The following is a 20,841-nucleotide window of genomic DNA, read 5'->3' on the forward strand; positions in this document are numbered from 1 at the left end:
ACCCTGAAAAACAAATTGATCACTGAGTTCTGCCGAGGCCACATGGGCTTCCTGTCTGTTCGAAGAAACACTGTCGAATATACCAAATCATGTCAAGGCTGAAGTTTGTTTGACATTTTACTTCACAGCTTACTTTTAAGGAATAATTCAACATATTGGGAAATATGTTTACTCACTTTCTTGCAGAAAGCTAGATGAAAAGAACGGCACTGCCCTCATGTCTGTGCGGTCAATATGAAGCTGTTGCTAGCAGTTGGATAGCTTAAATCAGCACAAAACTGGAAACAGGAGGAAACAGCTATCCTGGCTTTGTTCAAAGGTAACAAAACATTTTTATTTGTAATTTTTTAAGGCAACAAAATCTACCTACCAGCACCTCTTACTAACATAGCAAGCAAGTGAATTCCGGGGGATGGAGGGCAAAGTGTCAAGATATACTAGGCTTGCTGATGCAAATAGTTCACGAATGGTTCACGAAGCTAGGGAAGAATAGAGCTGGGCGGGCAGCTTTTCAAACAAGTGACAATCTGCAGGCCTGAAAAATTAAGCCAACACGGAAGTGCCAAAAACTGCAGTTCTTCAAAAAGTCACCTGAGGCTGTCTCCAGAAGCCAGTCAGTCCCCATAGACCCTCATGTTAAAATGCCCAATTTTATAGCAGACATATACACGTTTATAGCCTGGAACAAGTGCACTGCTGATAGTGTCCTCAGTCTCAGTCAGATCCAGTCCACACCTTCCTCTTTCACAGCACCAGCCTCTCGCCCAAATATTGTCCCTAATCTCTTAAAACAAACAAAAACAAGATGGCGACAGCCGAAATGCCAAACTTGAGCAGGGCTCAACAATAAGGATTGCCCGATTGCCCTGGGCAAGTAAAACTCAAGGTCGGGCATGTAAACTAACAACTAAAAATAGTAAAAGTTAATAACTAATTGATAAAATAAATGTATTTTATAACGTGTTCCTTCTGCTCTGATGCAGCGGTCTCTCTGCCTGAAGTCACAGGCACACGTAACAATGTCCTGCCCACAGCCCCCATTGATATTATTTTGCGCGACAGACGCTTCATATAATAACATAACAATATACTATTTATGGTGTTATGTCATCGTGTCATTTCTGTCTCTACATGGTCACGTCTTAACAATTCTCCTCTGCTCTCTGTATCGCGCACGGCAGAGTTGCGCCACACACACAGGTGATCACGCTAGAGCGGCTCGGGCCGCATTTTCCTGACCAAACCTGACCCCGAGCCCGGTGCAGTTTGTCAGCTGACAAAGTTATTGAAATGGACAGTGTGTAAATAACCATCAATAGACTGCTGTTACGCACAGACAAACAGCTGCTCGCACAGCAGCGCAGCACGGCACTCATGCTGAGCTTGTGTTGTGTTCAGGCGTTGTCACGTAAATAACAACTTCCAACACTTAAATAGGTCATAGCACAAAACAGCAGCATGTCAAGTGACTTTTTACTTTTATTATATTCAATACAATTGTATGTTCCTAAATCTTGAGACACCTCATATGTAAGCTAGACAGACATTTCACCTGCTCATTACTGTGCACAAATGTACTGTATGTACTTAGTCCTAAAGAGCCCTTCTGGTGCCGGTAGATACATAGAAACATCCCAGCAGGCTGTGCTTTGCATGCATACAAAAAAGTTTCACGCATGTGAAAATTATTTTTCATGCGTGTGCTTCACCTCCGCTGCTACAACTCCATCCTAGGGGAAACACTGGATGGTGGATGTGGTAGTCTACTGGTAGAGTAGAGAGAGAGCTAAGTAGCATTGAAGTAGAGTAGAGCAGGGCAGAGAGATGGAAGCAAAATATATTAAACCTGGTGTTAATACGGCAGAACTGGAGAGAGGGGTGAAAAATAAATAGCGGTGGGCATGGCTCAAGTAGGGCGCAAAATTATAGACAGAACGATTGACAAATTTTTCACTTTAAGCCCTGACACTGTCATTTTTGTGTAGGAATTAAGCTACAATACATGACATATGTTGTTTTAATTAATAAATACAGTGTGAATAAAGATTACATAACATAAAAATAACTGCAGTCTTTGTTAATTGATAGCCGCTTAAATTAAACAATTTTTATAGGGCAAGTAAAAACTGACTTCGGGCAAGTAGATCTCTGACCAACTTGCCCAACCGGGCAAGTGAAAAAAAAACCTTAGCGTTGAACCCTGTTGAGGCTTCAAAACTGGATTCCACAAACCAATGGGTGACGTCACGGGAGCTATGTTTATTGTTTTATACAGTCTGTGGACACGTTGCTTAGCCTGTTTGCTGACAGACAGAGCATGTTAGGACATCTTTATTGGGAAATACTGAAATAATCTGATGTTTGCTGGCTCGCTCATTTACATCGTGTACAGTTAGGAAGAGGTGTAATGCTCACTCAGGTGTTTTTGTGAACGTGAAGTTGCTTGGCAAGTCACAACTTTGGCTTTTTGGATAAGTGAGTTTATCAGTGTTTGTACATGGATTATTCAACTTTCAAATTGAGACTACCTGTTTCCCTCTGCTTCCAGTTTTTACGCTAAGCTAAGCTGACTGTCTCCTTGCGTCGTACTGGCGTACAGACATGAGTGGTAGTGACCATCTCATCTAACTCTCAACAAGAAAGTGTGTAATGTAATTTTGAAAAATATTTGGTTCTGTAGCTGCTAAATGCTCCACTGTGCAGGTGCCCAGTAGTTCAGTGAGTACAGCATGCATCCCATGTGCAAAGGCAGTATCCTTGCTGCAGCGGCTGCGGGTTCAATACCAGCCTGCGGCCCCCAAGTCATCCCCTTTCTCTACCTCTTTCACACTTAATCTGTCCTGACTAAGGCAAAAAGCCCAAAAATAATGATAATAATCAAACTGCTCCACTCTGTTCACCACATAGTTACCAGCTGACATTTGTCTGCTGTTTGGTGCTGAGCAGGTAGTGTACAGTGGGTTTTTAGAGTAATTGCGCTGAAAATAGCTGCCTGCTGCAATGCTAAGAGATCAAGATCAAAGATTAAACCAAAACAGTAAAGCTGTGGGCTGTACAGCTAAAGAATGAACAGATACTCTTGTGAAAGCTCTGTAAAGCAGAGGAGAGCAGCTCATCACTACAAACAACACCCATTACATTGTCTTGATGCATTACATTACTGATTTATAGATGCTTTAAAACAATAACAGTCACTTTTAATGTGAACATTTATGAAATACTTTTAACATTGCGATCCTGAAGAATCTCCTCTTGACGACCCTAAGATCAGCTTCAAATTGACTGGCATGTTTTCCATCATTGATTAAAAAATCAGGAGCAAAAGCATTGTTAGACTGCTGCTGTATTATGATCAGACTTCACCGAAAACTGAACTTGTTCTGTCACTGCTTGGCTGTCAAGAGCTTGAAAAAGCACAATATTTACTCCTGGTGTACGTACACTGTTTATAAAATCCACTCTCAGTGTGCACGACGCTGAATTATATTTTATTCATTTATCATCTACTGTCTTTCCAGGAGAACTCAGCCTAGCTCCCTCCAGTAACAACCAGCCTGATGTTTGAACACTGAACACTCTTACGCAGTGGGGGGGTTAACTGACTTGCTCAAGGGCAACACAGAATCTGAAGTTTTGCTAATAAGATCTATTTATTAACAGTGACTGATGCAGATGGATTTCGCGCAGAAATTTGAAGAATTTTATTTTTATAACTTTTGACCTTGGCAGCAGCAACTGACAAAACCTCAAGGTGCTTTTAGCTGTTTTGGAGCTCTGGGTCACATCACATGATCTTCACTGGCAAACAGAGTTGCTCAGTTGTCATGACATTGTTGTTGCACTTTGAGGTGTTCTTGTCCATGCTGGCTTAAAAGTTGATCCTGTGATATCACGTCTTCATTTCCATGGCAACTGGGCCAAGTGAAACAGCTACTTAATGGACTTTGAGGGGAGTTTTTGTTGGTCAACTCCACAGTTGGCCTATTTGTATAGATGTCACAGACACATAGTTTGCTATCTGTATATGCTTTCTTTTAAAATGATTGTGATGTGTACATGTGTACTAGTTTGTGGTGCTTCATTGGTAGTGCCGGAGTGTGTGTGGATGAGGGGCCTGAGTTGGAATTTTGTGTCCCCAAGTCCATAATTTCGCATTTCTGGCCCACACTCATTGAGATATATGAGGTGAACACAAGAAACATCTGTCAGTAACGCAATACAACTCAACAGCATAACTCATCTGAAGCCTCCAATATAATCATACAGTTTAATTAACACCTCTTTAAAACAGTTTAAACAAAAATGAAACATTATAATCTTCATGTGGGTTGATTTTACACCCAGGCATATTCACCTCAGCTGTAAATAGCATTGTTGGCTGTGGACACCTGGTGCAAAGAGCATCTGCCAAAATGTTATTCAAAAAGGACATACAATGCACTGCAGTGACATTAATACTATGGTTAGGTAGTTGTGTTATTTATTTTGTCATGCACAATAGACCTGAGTCTAATTAAATTAAAACTAGGCTAATTAAAATAAGATAACTAAGTTAAAATACACTGCAAACAAAGAATTTGCTTTCTTTGTCTCTCTCCCATCAACACACTGCTATAATCACTAGGAGGCAGTAAAGCTCAAATGTTGCACTGACATACTGAACAGCACATGATGATGGTGGTGACATTTTTGAGAAGTTTGATTTCGTAGACAGAGATACTGTCAAAATGACACAATCAAATGACCCTAATGCTGCTTAAGGGCAAAACAAACTCACAATATGAATATAAATGAGTCTTGTGTTCTAAGATGAGCCATTACACACATTAACAAAAATGACACAGTGTGCAAAAGGACACGTGGTAATTAGATTTCAATTTATGCTTCTTTTCCGTGGCTGGAGAGACAAATCTGTCATACAGAGTCAAGATGATTCATCCTGGTAAGCCTTCTTGGAAGCAGAGAAAGAACATGGGACAGCAGCTTATCCGCTGTTTCTGTAGCTGGAGGCAATCTGATGTGCGAGTACATCCTCTGTACGGAGTTGTCGTCTGAAATGCTCCACTTGTGTGAAAGTGCTGCTTGAGTTACACTTTATTCATGTCACAGTGAGACTATACCTGTTCTAGAAGGTGGCTATTAGATTACTACTAAATTTTGAATAGTTCATTAAAAGCTAATCATGACAATAGTTACACGAGATTGAAAATGAAAAATATGGAGGTGTACGTGGATTAACCTTTATCATTTTGATCTCTGCAGATAATGGGATCATTGTTTGTAAAAAGATGTAGAAAGAACTAAGTTGTCATATTTGACACACTCATTGCCTACATGTTTGTTCAAATCAATAATTCACTCAAGTAAATGATGGCGATTACAGCATTAAAGGTATATGTAAAAGTCTACATTTTAAAGGTAGACAAAGTTTAAGAAAGGTTCAGACATGTTTGTAGTAACAGCAGGATACAGGGGACCTAACGGTGTGGAAGTTTCTACCAGCGATAACAACTGAAGAAATGAAAAGAAAGAAAAAACAGACTTTCAAAGAGAGCGTTGGTGATTTTTTGGATATGGAGGAAACCAAGTCGACGTCCATTTGTTTGAGAATATGAAAGGTAAACTGTTCGACAGCGCTACTAGAGGTAAAAAAAAAAAACAAAAAACAAAAAACTCAGGATACCTTTAAAGGAATATTTCACCCTCATGCTGTGCCTCTACACAACCATGCTGCCCCCCTCGGTTCATCTGTAATTATAATTTGTGAACGGAGGAAAGCAGAGCTTGTCATGTTCATAATTGCTGCATAAGATGGCTGTGAGCAATAGCTGCAGTTGCAGTCCAAAGTCTAAGAAAGTCACGCATGCAGTGATGTATAAACATCCTTATTATTCTAAATTTAACCAGTTCCTAAACTCTGAAACTGTTTGGTTTCAAAGTTTACATCCACTAATGAGATCATTAATGTTTGAGAAAATGAAAACGTGAAACTAAAACTCCCAACTGCTGCTTCCATTTCTTTGTCTTCACCTGCAGACCAGTCTCATCCACACTGACAGACTGTGAAGAGCGACTTGTCTCCATCAGCTGGGAACCTCCGCCGGTGTCTTTGTGTGTGCGTCTGTCAGCGGAGGAGGAGGGTTTCAGGCATCATCTCTCAGGCATCCTCTTACTGGGCTCACTGGACTAAAGCCTGGGAAACAGACCAGCAATGACCATTCTCATCAAGCAAATGGATCCAGGTACTCTGAAACTGAAATCAGAGCCCTGCTTCACAGCGTGGCGTCCAGTATTTTTAGACAAAAGCTCAGAGAGAAAAAGTCTGTCGGAAAATGTTTCCACTGTGCACAGTTTTACATTTATTCTTCACTGATGAGAGAAAAACCCTGAAATGAGGTGAACCTGAGGGCACTTTTTTTCCTTGTGATTATGAGCAATAAGTTTCCGGTCCAGCTGTCTCTCTGTTATTCAGCAATTTTCACACATTTTATCTCATTAATTATACAAAATTTCTAAACAGAATTGAACTTTTGATCTTAAAAAACTTTTTTGTCACAGAGGGGATCCAAAGCATCTCATCTGTTTTCATTGTGTGCTATGTCATTTTTAGCCATGCTAGTGCAACATGTTCTCATCCCAACTTGTCAAAAATCACTGTTTTGTCAATCGACTTCATGTCTTTATAGGATGTACTAGGTATACCCCTGTTGATGTTCCAGGACACCCTGTCAATTTGCGCTTGTTATGTGCATTGTGGTGGGGAGGTAGGGGGGCTGGAGAGAGGCAGGGTTGCCAGCCTATCGCAGGGCTAACACACAGAGACAGACAACCATTCACACCTACGGCCAATCTAGAGTCACCAATTTACCTTCACAGGGAGAACATGCAAACTCCGCACAGAAGGGTTCCCTCCTGGGATCGAACCAGGAACCCTCTTGCTGTGAGGCATGTGGTTAGGTTTAAAAAAAACATCATGGTATGGCTCAACATTCACACAGGAAGTGAACAGCGGCCTCCCGGGTGAAAGTCTAGGACCTATCCATCCAACCTCCTGCGTGCTCAGCAGGGACTTTCCCAGTCCTCATATTACCATGGTGTTTCAAACTTCTGCAAAAGGTGCCTTTTTACATCTGTGTCTGACACTGAAATCACAGACAAAGCAGCATTTGATGAGTTGGGAATAAGAATGGTTTGGCTAGTGATGTGGCTGTAGTGATGGCAAAACTATTGGCTGGTCAGTTGCTTGTTTTGGTCCTTACTAAAATATCTAAACAACTGTTGGATAGATGACCCTGAATTCCACTTGACACATTCATGTATCCCATGGGATACATTTTTTAGACTTTGATGATCATCTGACTTTTCCTCTAGCGCCACCATCAGGTCAGCTTTTGTTAATTTGTTCAATAGTTTTCTGCCTTAATACCTCTGAAACTAAGAGTATTCCCTCAGGCAGTGGCAACCCCAGAAATATTTCAAAGAGATGGCCAGGTGAAACCACTGAAAACCACAAGCCATAACTGAATTTCAGGTATTGGATTATGCTATTGACGTGTGTAGTAGAATCAAGAAGTCGCACACTGATATATTGTAGTTTCTTATTTTGCAGTTAGTATTTCTAATTATCTGACCACATAGACTCATCAGTACAGTTAACATTTTTAGTTTCACAGCAACCCTGTTTTGTATCTGTGTATAGGCATACATGTGTTAGGTGATTCATTGTTCAGATTGGCTGTTCTTTTGCTTAAAAAGACACAGCTAGCCTACACTGATTGTAAGGAACAAAATATTTACTGAGACCATGCCTTCTCAGGTTTAGGGGAGACTTGTGGGTACCCATAAAACCCATTTTCATTTTGATATCTTGAGGTGAGAGTTTAAGGGACCCATTGGAAACGGCCCTGCCAGTTGTTCAGAGTATTGTTCAGCCGCCTTCCCAACAAGCAGTGCCGACAATTGTATCAGGGCCCCCCTGGCCACTGCTGGTGCCACTGCCCTCAGCCTCAGGTGTACCTTGCATTTAGTGCTATTTATCAAATATTAGCCCTGTAACACACTGAACTAAGATGGTTAACAGAGTAGACATGCATATTAGCATTGCCACTGCAAACATTTTAATCAAAGCTCTGCTGTGCAGAATCATGTGTGTGGTTGTCGATTCTTTCGCTGTGTCCCAAATTCATACTACTCACTAAATCCAAGCAAGTGTTGTGAATGTCCTGTGTTCACACTTGAAAAGTGACTGTAATAAGTGTAATCAAAACATTCAGTATGCATAACAAAACAACTTGATTTATGGGTTTGCTGTCAATGCACAAAGTCATAAAGTTATGCACAAAGGAATTTAAGTAGCTGCTCACAGCTGCAAAGAAGAAAACCCAATGTGCATGATGGTAAAAAAAAGTTTTGTGAACACTCTGAAAAGCAAACAAAAAAACAAATAAATCCTGGGAGAACATTTGGATGTCAGCATTTGTGAAGTTTACTTGTTAGTGGCACCAACAGATTGATTGATTGACATCAAACACTGCATGCATTGCGTCATTTCCTGTATGTTTAAAATGTTAAAGTTCCATAATTTTATTGGATACTAACTGCAAATACAGTATACTAAGACAAGTAGTATGTGTTTTGTGTTGTATATATTAGATGTAGTATGGAACTGGGACACAGCCTTGTTTCCAGTTGGAAGTAAACTTGTGCCCATGTGCTGCTAGATGGAGGGTAAAAAGAAGAATTTTTAATCTTGAAGGCGTTGTGTTACATTCCTCAGCTTTCCTGAGCCCGATAGCTCCTTATCACATTGGAAAAGGTGACGGCTATCATCCACAGTCTCTTAATCATCCAGAGGTAATTTCAGATGCACAGTCTGCAGATGACCTTGACTTTCTCCTTTTGAGCTCAGTGCGCTCTTCTGGGAATTTAATCCGTGATGTGGCACTCTCAGAGTTTGAGGATTACTTTTTTCATGCTCTGTTTGAAAAGCTTTAAAAGAGGAGAGGCAGAGAGAGAGATTTGGTGATAACCCCGATAGAGCTATTGATTTGGAGAGAGGACCTGCTTCACACCTGGCAAGATTCAAGGGAAAAATACTGAGAAGTTTAATCAATGTGCCAACAGCTAATCAAAAGAAGTGAGGTGTACCAGCAGCCTGTGGTTTCCTGCTTTGAGGGTTTGAGTGTATGTTCCTCTTTCCACCTGCAAATGTTTGTACCTCGCTGGATTCGTGCTTGTTTGTGTTCCAGTAATTACAGATGGTGTATATCAAATATATTTTGTGTGAGAAAAAAAGAAAAGCTCAGATTGGTTTCTTTCATTTGCAAACAAGACTGACATCTCAAAATTTCTATTTACCCAAGGTGTCATGTCATCTGGCAGAAAGGCAGACTGCAGCTGAACTCAATTACAGCCTCCTGTAAAGGCAGGCAAAACACAAAGGCAGCATCTGACGGAGGAGACGGACAGGATGTTTGCCAGGTTTGCATCAATTTTTCTGGTAATTTCAACAGTTTATGTTAAAATATACAGACAATCAGTATCCTAAACCAAATCTTTTCTAAGATACAGCCTATCAAAAAAGGTTCCTTTGAAATACGGTGTCTCTTTGGTTGTGTGGTAAGACCTTGTTTCCTTGTCCTGGTATCTTTATTCAAACCCTTTTCTGGGATAAATGCTTTTTTTTGTCAGAACACATTTGGCAAGGTGTGTGAACTGAAACATCCTTGCACCTCCTCTCTGTATTCATACAGTTTGAATCACTGGTCCATGAAATGACAACAAATCAGGATCCACCACTGTGAGTGTCCTTCTAAAAAGGTTTCTTTCTCTTTTAGTTCGTGTAGCCGAAAGAGCAACGGGACGTGAGACAAGAGGACGACATGAAACACAAGTCCCACATTTCAAGAGAGCTTTGCTAAATGAGCCACCAGGAAGCGCCATCCTCAGTAAGTTGACTACACCTCAGCCCAGTCACCAGAAGAAAATGTTTGCATTACACGTTTCTGCAAGCCACCAATATGTTTGCACGTTTCATTTGTGTCATTCAGTGGTTCTTAAGTGATGTAATATATAGGCTGAATATGTCACTGGGAGGTGGAGGTGAAGGTGGATGGCGTGTCACCTAGGTGAGATGGATGCCAGGCTGCAGACTACTACAGATCACTGCTCAAGCCAACAAACAACAAAACTGATAGTGTTTCAGGGGCTTTTAGGCTCCAATTGTGGGTGTTTTGTAGCAACCTGTCAGTGCAGATAGTGCCACAAAAAGCTGTTGTTTTTTACCAAGACATCACTGCTTGTCCTGCCGGGACTGTGCCCTCCCAAAATGTAGAGTTTTACAACAAATACAAAATAACTAAAATAAAGTCCACTTGAAAACATGTATGTTACCCAAATTACCTTTTTTGTAAAACTGAGTTAATGTACTTAGTTACATTCCACCACTTTTCAAAGTTTTTACTTTCTCACATGCCTGTCAGCTTAAAGGGTCAGAGAGAAAATCCAATCCTCGGGAAGTCGGGAAATCCTTCAGGATAAACGTTTTGTTCGCTAGCGATCTAGCATTTACCAGCCCAATCCTGGCAGGAGCCGGCGGGTCCACGGCGTTAGCTGTCCGGGGAGCAACACACAGAGGCCGCAGGTTGGGCAGATTCACCCCGCGCCAGCGGGGATGAGGAGAGCAGGGGCCGCGGGGCTGGAACACCTCATCCGGGCCTATGACAGGTACCAGCCAGGCACCGACAGGGTCCAGCGAGTGCTGAGAAATAAAGAGGCGAGGCACTGCTCCATACTCAGTCCAAGAAGCCGTGGAAGTGCTCGCCAAATGGGCTTTCATCCTTACCAGCTGACCGCTGCATTTACCCCGGTGGCAGTGGCGCTTACGCCGGAGAGGTGGAGCTGGGGCGCGGCAGAGGTGAGCTGGGATCCCTGATAGGAGCGAGGGTAAAGTTTTCCCGTCTTGTTGTTTCATTCATCCCCAAAACAAACACATGTGCGAGCCAGGTAAGCGTCTTTACGGCAATACGCGCTAGAGCTCAAGGGAAATGTAGGCTTCATTCCGGCAAAACACTACCGCTTTTGTCCACAGGGTCGCCAAAATCAACTCAAAATGAAAGTTCCTTGTAGGGGCTTTAAACATGGCCAAAGTTTCAAATAATAAGGTAAATATATGTTAAAGTAAATCCCAGTGAGCAAAACACCTCAGGCTTCACACCGTCCTGAATACTCTGTGTTCAATATTTTTTTTTATAATTTGGCTACAAGCACTTGTCAGATCATAATGGGTTTTTTGTATGCTTGAGGCACACTACTAGCCTACACTGCTACATGAAGCAACATGCTAACATCAGGGAAAGGTAATCAGTATGAGAATTAAGTGATTTTTGAACATTAAAGCATGTAAACATGTTCCGGTAGAAACCCGAACTACTAGTATGACCCTAAAAACGAGCATAATAGATCCCATTTAAACACTCAAACTAGTTAAACCTTTAATGTAGTGGCTCTATGCTTACCTGGAAATCCAGATGCCCTGCCCCTAGCAAATTCGAATTTGCACTGCACGGGAATCTGGCCCCAACGAGCAGAGCACTTTGAATCTTAAATCGGACCAATCAGATCAGTCTATCTGACAGAAGTGGGCTCTGGGCAGACATAGGAGTCGAAAAGTAAACAGCTAAGATGGCAGCTGCCGAAGGGCCGTGTCCATTCAATTAAGCTTTGGAAGAAACGCTAAGCCAACTACACTTATCTTTTTCCTTGAGAGAGGAACAGAAGACTGCCCTAGAAGTCTTCACTTCCAGGAAGGATGTTTTTGCCGTTTTGCCGATGGGATATGGCAAAAGCATAATATATCAGTTTACCCCAACTGGTCGGCAAACAAATGGGGCTTAGTGCAATGAATACGTCACCTTGTTTTTTGCTCTGATTGGCCATCGTGCTATCCAATTGCGTGCGGCGGCATTTGGAATGCCTCAGTTAGTGCCGCCCCTTGGGTAGGAAGGGTGTATCGGTGAGGGTCAGACTCAAAATCTTTCTAGATTTGAGTCTGGATTTCCAGGCTAGCTCTATGCAGTTTAACAAGCAAACTCAAAATAATAATCAAATCACTGATGATCTCAAAAGCTAATTCATAGTTATACAGCATCTGTACTGCTCCTACAGAGGCAGATAGCCCTGCAAAAACAGCTGATTCTGTCAAATAGATTCTTCCTGTGTGGTGTTTACTTGTCCTCACCATGTCGGCTCCTGTTTCCTCTTGGTGCTCAGATTTCCTCCCACAGTCCAAAGTCATGTAGAAAGGGTGGATTGGATACGCTGAATTGTCAGCAGTGTGAATGTGTTTTTCCCGCTGTGTGACAGACAGCAACTTGACCTCATGAGGCCTCAAGTCCTCCCGTGACCCTGAACACAGTTACCACATATAGCAAATAGAGGCACAATCACATCACACGGTTCTTACAGAGATGCAGTTTGAAAAATAAATAAACCGCATTTGGCTCATTTGTTGATATTTTGTGATTGAATTCATAACAGTTTCCAAGTTCCAGCCCTGACTGCAACTCTTCGAGGCAAATTATCTCAATGTGTTGTGCAATTTCTATCAGGATCCCTGAAAAGTTTCCAAGACATCGGTTTTCTACAGTGCAACACTTTTTTCCCAGCACTTGCTGAAAACATATAATATATCTGCAGACCCAAGTTTATCTCTCTTTTTACTGTCTCCCCACCAGAGTAGATAACATAAATATTCTCAGATAGGAAACACCACTGACATCCTACAAGCACAGCAGCCTGAATGCAAGCGTTTTTTTCTTCAACATTTTATCAGTATGACTGCGAGAAAAGATACATATTTACACGAAAGGGCAATACAAGGATAATGTATACTCTTCATAAGTCCCAGTTTATGGTTTTCATGCGTTAGCACACATACAGGTAACCATCAGTTGTTCTAGATAAGATAATTAACTGGTGATGTCTAAAATCCCAGGTGTCACTTTGAGAACTACTGTATCAGGAAATGTGTTTTGCACTAAAAATATCAGATCTGTGGCAAATTGAAGAAGGGACCAACTCAGCTGCAGTGTGAACACAGCCTAGAAAACCCAGTGCCTGGGCTTGCATGATTTTGTACTTTCTACTTTTTTGTACAAAAGTATTATCTTGTTCCCACATCTTGTTCTGTATATTCGTCGTCCTCCGCTTATCCGGGTGTGGGTCGTAGGGGCAGCAGCCTCAGCAAAGAAGTCCAGACAGTCCTCTCCCCAGCCACTTCCGTCAGCTCTTCTGAAGGAACCCCGAGGCGTTCCCAGGCCAGCCGGGCAATGTAATCCCTCCAGCGTGTCCTGGGGCGGCCCCGAAGTCTCCTCCCGGTTGGACTTGCCCGAAACACCTCCTAAGGGAGGCGTCCAGAAGGCATCCTTACCAGATGCCCGAACCACCTCAACTGGCTCCTCTCGATGTGGAGGAGCAGCGGCTCTACTCCGAGTCCCTCCCGGATGTCCGAGCTCCTCACCCTATCTCTAAGGCTGAGCCCAGCCACCCTACGGAGGAAACTCATTTCGGCCGCTTGTACTCACGAACTGTTTATTAATAGCTTGTTTATACAAAAATATCTTGTTCTCACAGGATAAAAAGCACTGTTATTTAGAACACTGATCTTGTTCCAACAGTAAATTGTAGGAACATATGGATATCGTACCTAGAAATAACTTGTTGCACCAACATCCCATTCATTTACTGTAACATGTTGTCAAGTCACTTTCATTTATGAAGACCAGTATCACAAATAACAAATTGGCATCGAGGGGCTTTACAATCTGTGCTGCGTACAACACCCTGTGTCCTTTGACCCTAGATTTGGATAATGAAAAAAAAACAACTTTATTTTGCAGTTATTCATTAACAAACATACAACTTACAAACATAGACCCAAAAAGAAATGTACCCCCCCCACACACACACACACACACCCCAAGGCTCTGAAACAAAAATTAAATTAAATAAACAGAAAAATACAAGAACAAATACAAAAATAATCAGACAGGAACTTCTCATCATATCTTGGGTAAATTGATGTTTTGAGCATGTTATAAAGTAGTTGTAACTATCCAATACAACTAGTGTTAAGGTGTATCATTGAAAGGGAAAACCTTCTACAAATTCTATTAAGGGACTCCAGGTCAGGGTGAAGTTTTTGCAGGCTTTACATATCTTGTATCTCAGTTTCTCTAAAGATAGAAATAATAGTACATCCCTCAACCACTACAGAAATGACAAAGGTTAAATTTGATTTCCAATTATAAAGTATGAATCTGTGTGCAAGCAGGGAAGCAAATGCCAAAGCATTTGCTTGTAAATTTGAGACTTTGCAGCCTGGGGGTGGTACGCCAAAGATGGCTGTGTGATAGTCAGGTGCTATAGCCTGAAAAATACATCAAATATCTGTCTCCAATAGTCGTTGAGGGCGGTACATGACCAGGAAACCCTTTTAACAGGGTAAAATGTATGAAACCTCGGGAAGAGTAACAGAGAAGGGATGGTTGGACCAATTCATTTTACAGCATCGATACATGTAAAGGTATCAGACCTTTTGAGTTTTGTTACTTTTTGCAAAACATGGTGTCCGTCTCTGCATGATGCTCTCTTATAGTCCATGCATGTTTGACAGCTAGTGCTGCCCGCCCCACAAAACTTCTCTTTGATGCATTACCCAGTCATTATGTATAAATTTCATGAAAATAAAACATTCCCCTTAAACGCATTGATTCAACATCCAACTTATATGCGCGTAGATTATGTAAGCTCAATATGATGTTACAGAAAGGTCACTGACCAAGGATCTGTGGTTGTTTGAGAGGCAAGCTGACATCCCAGTTATATATGCAGCCTTGTTCTGCATTCATGTGGTGTCGGAATAATCTGAAAAATGAGTTCCCGATCATATTTCATGGCTCACCTGATCTGTTTAATTTGCTCTTCATTATCAGTGTGTTGTTTAAACACACTGAGCAATTAAATACAACACATCTTATTTGTAGCATCCATGTTGTTTCCACATTACAACTTAAAGTTCATAAACACACCAAAGTCGGATGAACAACCATCCAAGGAGCATGTGAATGCACCATTGGCTGTGGTTGGCGGAGGTTCTGGCTTGAGTCCAGTTCAATCACTTCTTGTTCACTCACCGTAGCAGGCAGTTTTTGCAGTATCCTTCAACAATAGTGAGTGAGAAAACTTGGGCACTCAGACATTCAGCAGGCAGACCCGGTCCATACTGGACATTAAAAAGAGTCATTCAGAAAGATTTGTTCATTCATTTTCACCCATCACTATAACAAAGGCGGGATCCCTCTTCATGGACAGGCAGATGTGCAATGAGATGCCTTGTGCACAGAATAGACCAACATAATAAAATGACAGTATAGACAATAAGGATGACAGAATTATAAATACATTGTAAACAAATTCTCTACTGTTCAAACGTTTGTAATCACCCAATATTTTGATGGTTTTCTTCTTTCCTTCAATAATGGCTATTTTTAAAGAGATAAAAACAGCATAATTCTTAATCCTTTACATTCGAAATAGTTTTGGACCCAAAAGAAGAAGAATGAAATGATTAAAACTTCCATTTAGTCAAAGTCCTCACATTGTTGCATGACAGGGGAGAATACTGTTGAAACTTGGATTTTGATCATGTTTTCCCGTCCAGAGAAGTGTAAGTGACCCTTGATCATTATTGAACCATAACAGTGCAATTGTGCTGTAAATATATTTGGGAGCTGTTTTTTTATTGGGCCCTCTGCAGTCAGCTCAGTGGTTAGACTGAAGAAGTTTAAACTGTGACGTGTCAATCCATGTTATGTTCAGCTGATATTCCCCGATTCAGTTCCAGTAGTGCTAACCTGAGACTTCTATTATTGTGCACTTGACACTGAGACAGAAACCTTTGTAAATCAGCACACATTACAAAGCTCCAAGGCCATAGCCATGGAGCCAAATCTGCAGGGAGGCCTGCACCCCCTGGTGGCTAGGAGAATGTGTGGCTAATTTAAGTCAGGTAACTTAGCTATGATAGCTAACATTAGTGATAGTTAATTGAATAGCGCTCACAAATTGGCCTGTTTACACCAAAATCGTTTGTTTCCACTCCAAGCAATTACTGACACCTTTTAGCAAGCTTATTTATTTTCACAGTTCCAGTTCCAGTGCAAAATGATGTATTAACGTTGCCTTCTCATGCACTGAAGTGATGTGTTATTATTAGTATGGTGTGACAGTAATAAGTTTCCCATAAACAGCTGATGGTAACAGATCCTAAATTTAGTCTCTGCAACACTCGAATAATTTTTTATTTTTCCATTTTTAAAGATTTTTAATTTTAATGACGGGACAGTTTGGGGTGTGAAGGGTGGAGAAGGGGGACGACATACAGCAAAGGGCCACATGCTGGAATTGAGCCCGTCTCTGCTGTGGCAAGGACACTGCCCTTGTACATGGGTGCCTGCTCTCCACACTGGGCTACTGGGCGACCCCAGTTTTCCATTTTTTAATACATTTGAAAGTAATTAAATAGAGAGACAGTACAATGTGTGACATTAATGGTACCTGCCCACAGCAGTCGAACAACAGCTACTGCTGGGGTACAGAAACTCTACTTGGACAAACCACATGCAGAACTGCAGTACATCCTAATACACTTGAGCCAGTAGTTATGATAATGGGAATTTTTCAGGTTTATTTATGATTATAATTACATTTTCTTATGATTATTTGTGGTGTGTGGTTACCTAATGTAGTATAGAAAATAGTTTTATTTAGATTTTTTATTAGTATACTGTATTGAGGCTACATTTTTAAATTTGAGATTGGATGTGTGTCCCTGTATATTGTGATCCCTGCCTTGCTAAGCTTCCAGTTTTTGAACTAATGGCTGATGATTTCCTCTATTCTTATTTAAGTGTAGCTTAAAGGGATCTTTGTGTCTTTCTCCTCTGTCAGTTGTCAGTCTAGTTGAATCATTAAACACATTTTTTTGTGCAAACACAAAACATGACATTATAGCAAACCCTTTATACAAAATAACTGTCATGACCGTTTCAACATACAGAAGTCCCTAGGCCACTTAGTTTGTGAGGTGTCTCTGTTTTGACTTGTGTTTTCCTTTTCTGGAGATTCACATGAGGCAGGGAAAAAGTTGAACAAGGTTTATTGAAAAAAAGAAACAAAACATCAGGCCAAGTCCTTCCAAAATTACATCTTGCACGGTCCACTCGACTCGACTCGACTTGACACCCTATTCCTATGTATTCTCAGGTATTACGTGTTATTATACTTCAACACCGATAACACGGTCAAAAACGTATTATGATCCAAAACCAAACACAACCTTCATGTCGTCATTTACGCACAACAGTGTCCACACTTTGCTTTTTTCTTGCGCACCAAACTGCCTCATGGCACCACACCTGGCAAAAATAACTTGTGCCTGTATTCTACCACAGAAATAAAGTAAATATAAACATAACCTTAGTGTAGTCCACTGCTATACCTTATTCAAAATATACAGGAACTGTTGTGTAAACTTTAATAATATCAGAACCTATATGATATGTCAGATCAACTCATACACTTTTAACAAATATAAATATGTGCTTAAGTGGCTCTCACAATAAAAGCATGAAACACCATTTAAAAGTGTAGAGTACTCCTCTCAACCATCTGACTCCAAACTTTTGGACAGTAGGCTACTTTATGAAGACAGGATCCAGGAGGATGTTAATCAAGTGTTTCCATACTTTTCTTACATTGTGTTGTTCGTCGTTTTTTTTTTTTACAATTTATATTTATTAGTTTTTCAATTAACAAAACACACAAAAAAAGAAAAAGGGGGTGCCACTGCTTTCATTTTACAACTTTTGATATGTTGTCTTCAGACCAGCTGACTAACACAACACATCTTTTCTCTTATAGTCTGTCCATTTACCCCAGCATTGTGCATGTGTATCTACTAACTTTCATTACATCTGCATTTTTTCATGATTTTCCATTAAAGTGGAAGCTCCTGAAGAAGCAGGTTAAGTCATCCCCTGCCTTACAAACCATTAACAATCTTAAGTTTTGTTCGTATCTACTCACTGTTTAAATTGCTGCTGAAACCTCTCAGCCTTCGCATGTGCATCAACATAAGGTGTGCAAAGTCAACCTAGTGGGCCAGATTGGACCTTTTGGCAGGCCGGTTTTGGCCCCTGGGCCGTATGTTTGACACCCCTTCATTAGTCCTTAGGTGAAAGGTCAGTTTTTCCATAGAATATAGTTTCTCTACAATTTCAATTCACTGTCCTGGACGTGTTTCAGCCAGCTTCTGGTAGTGGACTTCGTGCATACTAGAATGATTAAATGTCCCTCTTATGAATGATGTCCTCAGGTAGCAGTCCCAAGAGCACAATCGGTGGGTCCCTTGGTGTTATTAATCTTTTTTTTTTTATCTTTGAAATTGATTAAAAAAAATGTTCCCACAAGTTAATATTTTGTTTTGTGTGTATCACACATTATAAAACACATTTTTGGGGTTCATTTGGATAAAATAAAGGTGATAAGCAGCCACTGATACAGAGGCTGCAGCCTGTCTTCACACTGGCATGCTGTAGAAGCAGAAGTCAGGAAATCAGCGGCTGTCACGTGGCGCAGGCGGGGGCGGGGCTCTGCGTCTGCGCCGGCCAGTAGCAGTGCAGCGTCGGTCCAGGTCCAGGCAAGCTCCATGGGGGAAAAAAACCCGAGAGAGGAGACGAATAACGGTACACTCCAGTATTTATGGAGCCGATCCCCGCATATAACCGCATCGCATCTGCGTGTCTTCTCGTGATGCATACGTGAATTAAAGTGTTTGGAGACGGACGCGGTGTACTGCGTGTTGGGGCTGACGAAAACAAGCGGTCCACCATTGTCTGCGTAGAAATAAGAATGGCCTGGATGTGGAAGGTAAGAGGGGGTTTCTCTCTCACATACATTACAGCCAAAAAGGGGAAAGGGTGGAAAAAACACATAAGCAGCTCCTGACGTCGTTGGCTTTACGTTTTAGTGCTTTTTAGCTGATGTGAGGTGAAATGTGAGCCGGTGCTGGTGGTGGTGATGCTCCGTGGAGGTAATTAACCCTCCTCTGCTTTCTGTCTGCTCGCCTGGTTTTTTGGAGGGGAACCCTGAATTTGTGATTTGGGCTCATGCACAAGAAGGAAAACCAGGCCCTCGTGTTTGTTTTTTGAACTGAGTCCACGTTTGCGTGTCATGAGTCGTGGAAAAAGCGGTCAGATGAAGGCCATGCAGCCAGCTGTGTTCACAACATGCCTCATGACATGTTCAGGTGTTCACATGATGTCAGGAGTTTAAAACACTCACAGCTTCCTCAACAGATGAGGGCAAAGTTAGGAAAAAGTTCACCTGTGACTCTGAATCTCTTCATGTTTGTTTCAGCCTTTAAATTTCAGTTCAATTTAGTTAATAGGCCTATTTGTAATTTACAAATGTGGATATCAGCAATACTGTGAGAGCTGAAGCTGTTGTCTGTCATATATGACACCAGGCACACACTTCTAAAAATCTTCTTTATCAATTTGACCTAATCTGCTGATTAATTTCTCTCTATAAAATGAGAGAAGAGTTTAAGGTGACATCTTCACATAGTTTATGTCTACAGTCTAAAATTCACAGATATTTAGTTGTCCTCATTTTTAAAACTTCTGGAAGCATTGAATGACTGACACCTTGTCTTCATAAGTGACTTAAACAATGAATCAATGGTTGACAATTCTTTCTTTGTTGTTGTTGTTGTTGTTGTTGTTTGTTGACAAATCGATAAAGTAGTTCATTTCTTGTTTTCTCAATTAATTGTTTGTTAAATGTCATATATAAATAGTGTAATGCATCTATCACAGTTTCCCAGAGTTCAAGCCGACGTCTTCAACTCACTTGTTTTATCCAAGGAACAGTCCAAAAGACCTCAGAAGTATTCAGTTTACAGTGATATGAAAGCAAATCTTAACATGTAAGAAGTTGAAATGTTTGATATGCCTGATTGAAAAATGACTCAGAGATTTAATCAATTACCAAAACTGTTGGCGATTCATTTTCTTCAGATTAGTTGACTAGTAGTTTCAACTCTGTCTCATTTCATTCATATGCTGATCAGTTACTTGTTTGTTAATGAAGCATTTTGTCCATAAAATGTCTGAAAATAGTGAAAAATGTCAATCGGGTCAGGGTTAGTCCAAGGTGACGTCTTCAAATTGCTTGTTTTGTCTAACCAACAGTCGTACCCAAAGGTATTTAGTTTACAATGTTAGAAAACAAAACAACAACAGCTGGTGAGCATGTGATGAGCATAAACACGCTAAAATAGTTTGCATAGCAAATTTGACTTGTATTTAGCCCTTTAGATCACATGCTATTGCATGGGGACGCTTGAAAAAACAGATGAAACCACGTCAGCCTGTAACGCTTGCAAGGACGCAGGACGGGGAGTAGTTTGATCCACAGAAAATACCGCACGTCTCCAGATGTGGAGTGTAGAATACATCAAATGGCAACAGTCTACAGCACAGAAACGCAAAGGGTTTCCACTAATTTTAAGTTCATCAGAAAGTGAGGGGCTTCATAACCCCACTGCAGTGCCACGACAAAGTAAAAACAAAACTATATAAAGGCTATAGTGTGAACAGAAAGAGGACTGAGGCCCCATTAGAGCTGAAGTTGACCAGAAAGACTACTGAGTCCTCTTTGAAATGAACTGACAATGTGAAGACAAAAAGAACTGAGTCCCCTTTCCACTGGTCTACT

The 20,841-nt window shown here is 41.0% G+C and overlaps 1 protein-coding gene across 1 annotated transcript in view; it reads left to right on the top strand.

Moving 5' to 3' along the window:
• The first annotated feature begins 18,730 nt into the window (after positions 1-18,730).
• The window catches only part of st6galnac3 (ST6 (alpha-N-acetyl-neuraminyl-2,3-beta-galactosyl-1,3)-N-acetylgalactosaminide alpha-2,6-sialyltransferase 3), a 101,089-nt gene continuing 98,978 nt past the window's right edge, over positions 18,731-20,841 (top strand). The window contains exon 1 of the mRNA XM_033650649.2: positions 18,731-18,990. Coding sequence (XP_033506540.1) covers positions 18,973-18,990 — 18 coding nt within the window. The 5' untranslated portion in view covers positions 18,731-18,972. The remainder of the gene's footprint in view (positions 18,991-20,841) is intronic.

The sequence above is a fragment of the Epinephelus lanceolatus genome, chromosome 12, assembly GCF_041903045.1.
Source record: "Epinephelus lanceolatus isolate andai-2023 chromosome 12, ASM4190304v1, whole genome shotgun sequence".
In the NCBI taxonomy this organism is placed as follows: domain Eukaryota; kingdom Metazoa; phylum Chordata; class Actinopteri; order Perciformes; family Serranidae; genus Epinephelus; species Epinephelus lanceolatus.